This window comes from Haliotis rufescens, unplaced genomic scaffold, assembly GCF_023055435.1.
Source record: "Haliotis rufescens isolate VD_foot unplaced genomic scaffold, xgHalRufe1.0.p SCAF_8, whole genome shotgun sequence".
Classification (NCBI taxonomy): Eukaryota; Metazoa; Mollusca; class Gastropoda; order Lepetellida; family Haliotidae; genus Haliotis; species Haliotis rufescens.
The window spans coordinates 20,960,306-20,969,806 of NW_025964372.1; the positions used below are offsets into that span (position 1 = coordinate 20,960,306).

General features: G+C 52.0%; 2 protein-coding genes across 3 annotated transcripts; both read right to left on the reverse strand.

The window, feature by feature from the left end:
* Nucleotides 1-356: 356 nt before the first annotated feature.
* On the reverse strand, nucleotides 357-2,739 carry LOC124114144. 2 transcript variants are annotated; one of them, XM_046474709.2, is made up of 2 exons: nucleotides 2,188-2,739; nucleotides 357-1,442 (listed from the first exon to the last, which is right to left on the reverse strand). In XM_046474709.2, the coding sequence occupies exon 2, from the start codon at nucleotides 1,368-1,370 to the stop codon at nucleotides 915-917; it is 456 nt and encodes a 151-aa protein (XP_046330665.1). In that variant the 5' UTR covers nucleotides 1,371-1,442; nucleotides 2,188-2,739; the 3' UTR covers nucleotides 357-914. The 2 variants fall into 2 exon arrangements, with proteins under 2 accessions (XP_046330665.1, XP_046330666.1); XM_046474710.2 differs by lacking the exon at nucleotides 2,188-2,739 and adding an exon at nucleotides 1,984-2,078.
* A 335-nt stretch (nucleotides 2,740-3,074) lies between these two features.
* Nucleotides 3,075-6,948, reverse strand: LOC125376985 (adhesive plaque matrix protein-like). The gene is made up of 2 exons (XM_048389739.1): nucleotides 6,931-6,948; nucleotides 3,075-5,237 (listed from the first exon to the last, which is right to left on the reverse strand). Exons 1-2 carry the CDS (start codon nucleotides 6,946-6,948, stop codon nucleotides 3,075-3,077), a joined length of 2,181 nt encoding a protein of 726 aa, XP_048245696.1.
* Between the last annotated feature and the right edge of the window lie 2,553 nt (nucleotides 6,949-9,501).

Genomic DNA, 9,501 nt, shown 5'->3' on the forward strand with positions numbered 1-9,501 from the left:
AATCTACACGACAGTTTACTGACCGGATTTCGATTTCGTTGCGCGATTTTGATTTGACTATGCAGAGACTCGTTAGTCCAGCCAAAATGTAACTCCATAATACCAGCCTAGTTCGGCAAGGGTGGAAACTGGAGTTTTATAGTCAGTTAACTCTCTTGCCTCGGGAAGATGTCTGGAGATGGTCAAGTCTCCAAGTGAGCTATGTGCATCGCAATCAGGCCGCAAAGTGTCAGGTCGGGAATCATTGACCCAGCATATATACCGAGGCAAGACTAAACGGCGAGCCGGTGGCGATGACGACGACGGTGGCGAAGATGATGGTCATTAACCACGCCGTTGTAATACATGCAACTAAATTTCAGTTGGTTCAATGTATAAACATTCAACTTTAATCAGTAGTACAAACAGTCAACCAAATCGATTAAATCAATGTTTCCACGTAGGTTATCACGTCCTATAGGTTGACAGTCGACCTACAGCGACTACAGGGGCTGACAGCACCTGGCTGTGAACGTGCAACACCGCCACGATAACAACTCATCCCGGATATGTCTATTTATGTCAGTGGCATAGGAAATCAACTGAGGGTCTGGCGATATCGAGGTTGGGATCACTCGTATATATTCAGTGGCGACTGATCAGTTGAAGATCTGGGCCTCGTTTCACTAAACGCTACGGCTGTCGGAACTCCCTTTCTTGTATCCAATCCGTTTCACTATGGTGAATAAATATGTTTAAAACAAAACTACCTTTCTCAGACAGCTTAAGCGTGGCAGAAAAAAACAAACAGGTTGCACAAACGTTGTGTCACACACCAGGCAAACACATATCACAGGTGACGCTTTGACCTTGACGCTGTACTAAACCCCGACGTCACGCGAGGATCGTTGTGCGAGGTCGGGTCGGGTCCGCGTCTATACGTCGATCCTTGTGAGGGGTGGATGTCCCGCTTCTCGAGTCTGGTTCACCCTCACAGTCGTCGCCTTGGTAACGTTGCCATAGAGACGTTCCGTGATGGCTTCCATTTCTTCTTTGCTCACCTGCTTCTCACCTTGACCTTGTGGATTCTGGTCGTCCTTGTCCTCTTTTCTTGACCTTGGTTGATGAAGCCGTTCAACAATGTCGTCAACTTCGTGGCGGGAAAGGATACGAAAGGCCGGGGCACGAGGCACGAGGCAGTGGTAGTCCGCCCTATACTCGGATACCCGGAGGACGTAGTCCTTGAGGTACTGGTTGTCCTTCTGTTGCCGGAGCTGGTCCATGTTCGGGTACTCCTTGGAGTGACGGTACGCCATGTTCATCGGTCTGCCACTGTAGATGTGCCGAATGTTGCTGTCCAGGATAGTTTGGAAGGTCAAGCTAAACGCCATTGTTGCAGGAGATGGAAGAGGTGGTGGTGGAGTCTGTGTAGCCGATGTTCCCTGACCTAATCGTGTGACAGTCTGGAACAGCGATATGACAGATTTTAGTGAGATGGATTTGGATTCAGTGAAGGGGGCTTTGAGTTGTAGTCAGTGAAAATGGGAATTTAACGCGACACTCAAAGTAACACACCTACACTACGTCAACGTGACGTCGCCACATCTCCGTTACGAAGACATACAATGTGACGGCGGCACCACACCAACACTACGGTGACAGCGTAACAAACAACACACATACGGCAACACACAAAAGTGACGACGTCACTACACCTACACTACGGCAACACCCAAAAGTAACGACGTCACCACACCTACACTACGGCAACACACAAAGGTGAAGACGTCACTATGCCTACACTGCGGCAACACACAAAGTGACGACGTCACTACACCTACACTACGGCAACACACAAAAGTGACGACGTCACCACACCTACACTACGGCAACATACAAAAGTGACGACGTCACCACACCGACACTACGGCAACACACAAAAGTGACAGCGTCACCACACTCACTCTACGGCGACACACACCGTCTACGCCATCTACGACCTACCTGTAGCAGAGAAAGTTTCCAACACTATCAGCTTTAAATTTTGGCCGCACTACCGACACCTCACATGGAATGGCCCAAACTTCTCGTGGGATCACCCATGGCGACAAGTATGGATTATTTGTGACGAATTTGTAGCGGATTGTGTGCATTGGGTCAGCTGTTACAACAAAAGTGAACGTGAACAGATAAATACCAAATACATACCCGTTTAAGATGTGATTTGATTGCTGTCCGTCACAGGAAGAAAACTTTTGTGTGTTGCTGCTGTGTTTTCAAATTATTTCTGGATCATCTGAGGAAACGGTTACCTAGGCAACTCAGCACGCTACTACAGCAGTGTTCAGTTCCTCGCGTCTGTGTGGTTTGCTTCACACGCCTCTGGAACAATACAGCGTTGTCATCTGAGCCTTTGCGTGTTGGATCTCGTGCTGGATCAGGTCCTGGATCTCGCCCTCCTCTACTGGAACAAGCAGACGACAAAGTGGCAGATGACTCGGGTTTCCAAATACAGTCCTCGTATGTGGCGTCCGCGTCCGTTGGTCTCAGCAATCTCATTGACTAAGCCGCGAAGCTTTGGGATTAACGTGGGATTAACTTCATGCGTCTGTGATGAAGTAACTCTTGTTTCCTTAAACTGGTCGTTTACGTCCGATATACTTAAAACGAGAAAGTCAGTATTCTGTAAGTGTTTCAGAGTAACTTAGGGGTTGATATAGGTAACATTGTCCTGGTTGTTGAAGCCGATGGCCCGTGAACACCTCCTCTGCGCCGTGGAACACTAATCACTACAGGCTGCTCGGCTGTTGCTCCCTTGCATTGGAGAGGTATACATAGGATATAGATTTGGTAATCCTGATATCATCTACACTTCACTGACCCCCACACAGGCCTACTCGGGGATTATGGCGAGATTTGGGGGATTATCAATGCGGCGACAATCAGAAGGGATTATCCAACCAGAGCGATTTAAGCCGCATCACATCACTTTCGGCTCCCTGCTCAGATCAGGCGAATGTTACGCCAGAATGGCTGGGCGTAGGGGTAGCAGGGGCGAGATATAGAGGGTGTGTAGCATGTACGGGTGTGGCAGGTCAGGGATAGCGGGGATAGGTGTAGCCGGGACAGAGAGTAGTGGAGGTGGATGTAGCGGGGACAGAGTGTAGCGGGGATACGTGTAGCGGGGACAGAGTGAAGCGGGGGTACGTGTAGCGGGGATAGGTGTAGCGGGGACGGAGTGTAGCGGGGTAGATGTAGCGGGGACAGAGTGTAGCGGGGGTACGTGTAGCGGGAATAGGTGTAGCGGGGACAGAGTGTAGCGGGGTAGATGTAACGGGGACAGAGTGTAGCGGGGATACGTGTAGCGGGGACAGTGTGTAGCGGGGATAGGTGTAGCGGGGACAAAGTGTAGCAGGGTAGTGGTAGCGGGGACAGAGTGTAGCGGGGGTACGTGTAGCGGGGATAGGTGTAGCGGGGACAGAGTGTAGCGGGGTAGTGGTAGCGGGGACAGAGTGTAGCGGGGTAGATGTAGCGGGGACAGAGTGTAGCGGGGGTACGTGTAGCGGGGATAGGTGTAGCGGGGACAGAGTGTAGCGTGGTAGATGTAGCGGGGACAGAGTGTAGCGGGGGTATGTGTAGCGGGGATAGGTGTAGCGGGGACAGAGTGTAGTGGGGGTAGATGTAGCGGGGACAGAGTGTAGCGGGGGTACGTGTAGCGGGGACAGAGTGTAGCGGGGATAGGTGTAGCGGGGACAGAGTGTAGCGGGGTAGTGGTAGCAGGGACAGAGTGTAGCGGGGTAGATGTAGCGGGGACAGAGTGTAGCGGGGTAGATGTAGCGGGGACAGAGTGTAGCGGGGGTAGATGTAGCGGGGACAGAGTGTAGCGGGGATAGGTGTAGCGGGGACAGAGTGTAGCGGGGTAGTGGTAGCGGGGACAGAGTGTAGCGGGGATAGGTGTAGCGGGGACAGAGTGTAGCGGGGTAGATGTAGCGGGGACAGAGTGTAGCGGGGATAGGTGTAGCGGGGACAGAGTGTAGCGGGGTAGTGGTAGCGGGGACAGAGTGTAGCGGGGTAGATGTAGCGGGGACAGAGTGTAGCGGGGATAGGTGTAGCGGGGACAGAGTGTAGCAGGGGCGAGATATAGAGGGTGTGTAGCATGTACGGGTGTGGCTGATCAGGGATAGCGGGGATAGGTGTAGCGGGGACAGAGTGTAGTGGGGGTAGATGTAGCGGGGGTACGTGCAGCGGGGATAGGTGTAGCGGGGATAGGTGTAGCGGGGATAGGTGTAGCGGGGACAGAGCGTAGCGGGGTAGTGGTAGCGGGGACAGAGTGTAGCGGGGTAGATGTAGCGGGGACAGAGTGTAGCGGGGTAGATGTAGCGGGGACAGAGTGTAGTGGGGGTAGATGTAGCGGGGACAGAGTGTAGCGGGGGTACGTGTAGCGGGGACAGAGTGTAGCGGGGATAGGTGTAGCGGGGACAGAGTGTAGCGGGGTAGTGGTAGCAGGGACAGAGTCTAGCGGGGTAGATGTAGCAGGGACAGAGTGTAGCGGGGTAGATGTAGCGGGGACAGAGTGTAGCGGAGGTAGATGTAGCGGGGATAGGTGTAGCGGGGACAGAGTGTAGCGGGGATAGGTGTAGCGGGGACAGAGTGTAGCGGGGATAGGTGTAGCGGGGACAGAGTGTAGTGGGGTAGTGGTAGCGGGGACAGAGTGTAGCCGGGATAGGTGTAGGGGGGACAGAGTGTAGCGGGGATAGGTGTAGCGGGGACAGAGTGTAGCGGGGTAGTGGTAGCGGGGACAGAGTGTAGCGGGGATAGGTGTAGCGGGGACAGAGTGTAGCGGGGATAGGTGTAGCGGGGACAGAGCGTAGCGGGGTAGATGTAGCGGGGACAGAGTGTAGCGGGGATAGGTGTAGCGGGGACAGAGTGTAGCGGGGGTAGATGTAGCGGGGGTACGTGCAGCGGGGATAGGTGTAGCGGGGATAGGTGTAGCTGGGACAGAGTGTAGTGGAGGTAGATGTAGCGGGGGTACGTGTAGCGGGGATAGGTGTAGCGGGGTAGATGTAGTGGGGACAGAGTGTAGCAGGGGGCAGTTGAAGCGGGGATAGGTGTAGCGGGGACAGAGTGTAGCGGGGTAGTGGTAGTCGGGACAGAGAGTAGCGGGGTAGATGTAGCGGGGACAGAGTGTAGCGGGGATACGTGTAGCGGGGATAGGTGTAGCGGGGACAGAGTGTAGCGGGGGAAAGGATATTGCGGGGCTACGGGTGTAGCGGGGACAGGTGTAAGGAGACAGTATGTGGCGGGGACAATGTGTAGTGGGGGCGGATGTGGCGGGGAAAGGATGTTAGGAGACAGGATGTAGCGGGGACAATGTGTAGTGGGGGCGGATTTGGCGGGGAAAGGATGTTAGGAGACAGGATGTAGCGGGGACAAGGTGTAGTGGGGGCGGATGTGGCGGGGAAAGGATGTTAGGAGACAGGATGTAGCGGGGACAATGTGTAGTGGCGGCGGATGTGGCGAGGAAAGGATGTTAGGAGACAGGATGTAGCGGGGACAAGGTGTAGTGGGGGCGGATGTGGCGGGGAAAGGATGTTAGGAGACAGGATGTAGCGGGGACAATGTGTAGTGGGGGCGGATTTGGCGGGGAAAGGATGTTAGGAGACAGGATGTAGCGGGGACAAGGTGTAGTGGCGGCGGATGTGGCGAGGAAAGGATGTTAGGAGACAGGATGTAGCGGGGACAAGGTGTAGTGGGGGCGGATGTGGCGGGGAAAGGATGTTAGGAGACAGGATGTAGCGGGGACAATGTGTAGTGGGGGCGGATTTGGCGGGGAAAGGATGTTAGGAGACAGGATGTAGCGGGGACAAGGTGTAGTGGCGGCGGATGTGGCGAGGAAAGGATGTTAGGAGACAGGATGTAGCGGGGACAAGGTGTAGTGGGGGCGGATGTGGCGGGGAAAGGATGTTAGGAGACAGGATGTAGCGGGGACAATGTGTAGTGGGGGCGGATGTGGCGGGGAAAGGATGTTAGGAGACAGGATGTAGCGGGGACAATGTGTAGTGGGGGCGGATGTGGCGGGGAAAGGATGTTAGGAGACAGGATGTAGCGGGGACAAGGTGTAGTTGGGGAGGATGTGGCGGGGAAAGGATGTTAGGAGACAGGATGTAGCGGGGACAATGTGTAGTGGCGGCGGATGTGGCGGGGAAAGGATGTTAGGAGACAGGATGTAGCGGGGACAATGTGTAGTGGGGGCGGATGTGGCGGGGAAAGGATGTTACGAGACAGGATGTAGCGGGGACAAGGTGTAGTGGGGGCGGATGTGGCGGGGAAAGGATGTTACGAGACAGGATGTAGCGGGGACAAGGTGTAGTGGGGGCGGATGTGGCGGGGAAAGGATGTTAGGAGACAGGATGTAGCGGGGACAATGTGTAGTGGGGGCGGATATAACGGGGGTACGTGTAGCGCGGGCAGGGTGTTTGAAGACAGGGTGTAGTAGGGGCGGGTGTGACGAGGAGAGGGTGAAGCGGGGACATGGTGTAGTGGGGGCGGGTGTGACGTGGGGAGGGTGAAGCGGGGACAGGGTGTAGTGGGGGCGGGTGTGACGTGGGGAGGGTGAAGCGGGGACAGGGTGTAGTGGGGGCGGGTGTGACGAGGAGAGGGTGTAGCGGGGACAGGGTGTTGTGGGCTTGATGTAGCGGAGACAGGGTATAGCAGGTACAGGTTATGTTGGGGACATGGTGTAGTTGGAGCGAGGGTCCGTGTAGCGGGGGAGGATGTGGCGGGGAAAGGCGTAGCGGGAGTAGCGGAGGTGGCGGGGACGGTGAGGGGGAGGCTGCCAACATGTCACGTGTCACTTAGGGTGCAATGCTACAAAAGCATGACGTCACGGGTACGGGTGGATCTGTAGATACCCGCTAATTGCTGATCTGCCTGATACTCGGCTTTGTTTACCCGAGACTCAAGGGTCATACTAACTGATAATCAGCGTTCCTGGCATTGTTTTCAGGAAATATTTTCTTTCATTTGTCTGACAGTGTGACTGACTGAAGACAATACACGACCAGCACAACACCCTGCCCAGAGTGTTTGCTTGTTGTTTAACGCCGCACTTAGCACTATTCCAGCTATATGACGTCGGCCTGTAAATAAACGAGTTTGGACCTGACAATCCAGTGACTGAAACCATGAGCATCGATCCACGCAATTGAGATACGATGACATGCATCAACCAAGTCAGCGAGCCTGACCACCCGATCCCGTTAGTCGGCTCTTACGCCACACATAGTCATCTCCTGTCCTGAGTTGGTTGGTTTGTTGTTTAACGCCACACTCAGCAATATTCCAGCTATATGACGGCGGTCTGTAAATAATCGAGTCTGGACCAGATAATCCAGTGATTAATATCATGAGCATCGATCCACGCACTTGGGATATGATGACATGCATCAACCAAGTCAGCTAGCCTGACCACCCGATCCCGTTAGTCGTCTTTTACGACAAGCATAGTCGCCTTTTACGGCAAGTATGGGTTGCGAAAGACCTATTCTATCCCGGATCTTTACGAGTGAGTGAATGTTGTTATATGCAGCAGTGAAGCTGTTCCTGCTGTAGCACGTGTTGCCTGTGACACGTGTTGTCTGTGACGCTTGTGTTGTCTGTGATACGTTTGTTATCTGTGACGCTTGTGTTGTCTGTGATATTTGTGTTGTCTGTGATATTTGTGTTGTCTGTGATACTTGTGTTGTCTGTGACGTTTGTGTTGTCTGTGATACTTCTGTTGTCTGTAATGTTTGTGTTGTCTGTGACGCTTGTGTTGTCTGTGATGCTTCTGTTGTCTGTGATACTTGTGTTGTCTGTGATACTTGTGTTGTCTGTGACGCTTGTGTTGTCTGTGATATTTGTGTTGTCTGTGATACTTGTGTTGTCTGTGGTACTTGTGTTGTCTGTGATACTTGTGTTGTCTGTGATACTTGTGTTGATGTAATGTTTGTGTTGTCTGTGATACTTGTGTTATCTGCGATACTTGTGTTGTCTGTGACGCTTGTGTTGTCTGTGATGCTTCTGTTGTCTGTGATATTTGTGTTGTCTGCAATGCTTGTGTTGTCTGTGATATTTGTGTTGTCTGTGACGTTTGAGACGCACGTGATGCTGTGACATTTGTGACGTCTGACGTTTGTGATGTTATAGATGCCTGTTCCGTTTGAGACGCACGTGATGCTGTAACATTTGTGACGTCTGACTTTTGTGATACCTGTGATGTTTGTGTTGTCTGTGATACTTGTGTTGTCTGTGATACTTGTTTTGTCTGTGATATTTGTGTTGTCTGTGATGCTTGTGTTGTCTGTGATACTTGTGTTGTCTGTGGTACTTGTGTTGTCTGCGATACCTGTGTTGTCTGTGATACTTGTGTTGTCTGTGATGCTTGTGTTGTCTGTGATATTTGTTGTCAGCAATGCTTGTGTTGTCTGTGATACTTGTGTTGTCTGTGATACTTGTTTTGTCTGTGATATTTGTGTTGTCTGTGATGCTTGTGTTGTCTGTGATACTTGTGTTGTCTGTGGTACTTGTGTTGTCTGTGATACCTGTGTTGTCTGTGATACTTGTGTTGTCTGTGATGCTTGTGTTGTCTGTGATATTTGTTGTCAGCAATGCTTGTGTTGTCTGTGATATTTGTGTTGTCTGTGACACTTGTATTGTGTGTGACGTTTGAGATGCCTGTTCCGTTTGAGACGCACGTGATGCTGTGACATTTGTGACGTCTGACGTTTGTGATGCATGTGATGTTTGAGACGCACGTGATGCTGTGACATTTGTGATGCCTGTTCCGTTTGAGACGCACGTGATGCTGTGACATTTGTGACGTTTGTGATGCCTGTAATGTTAGAGACGCACGTGATGCTGTGACATTTTTTATGCCTGTGATTTTTTAGATGCCTGTTCCGTTTATGACGCACGTGATGCTGTGACATTTGTGACGTCTGACGTTTGTGATGCCTGTGATGTTTGAGATGCCTGTTCCGTTTGAGACACACGTGATGCTGTGACATTTTTGATGCCTGTGATTTTTTAGATGCCTGTTCCGTTTGAGACGCACGTGATGCTGTGACATTTGTGACGTCTGACGTTTGTGATGTTTGAGATGCCTGTTCCGTTTGAGACACACGTGATGCTGTAACATTTGTGACGTCTGATGTTTGTGACGCCTGTGATGTTTGAGATGCCTGTTCTGTTTGAGACACACATGGTGCTGTGACATTTGTGACGTCTGACGTTTGTGATGCCTGTGATGTTTGAGATGCCTGTTCCGTTTGAGACACACGTGATGCTGTAACATTTGTGACGTCTGATGTTTGTGACGCCTGTGATGTTTGAGATGCCTGTTCTGTTTGAGACACACATGGTGCTGTGACATTTGTGACGTCTGACGTTTGTGATGCCTGTGATGTTTGAGATGCCTGTTCTGTTTGAGACGCACGTGGTGCTGTGACGTTTATGATGCCTGTGATGTTTGAGATGCCTGTT

Bases quoted from the DNA above. Each gene is read 5' to 3' on its own strand.
- LOC124114144 (XM_046474709.2), bottom strand. From the start codon at position 1,370: ATGGCGTTTAGCTTGACCTTCCAAACTATCCTGGACAGCAACATTCGG.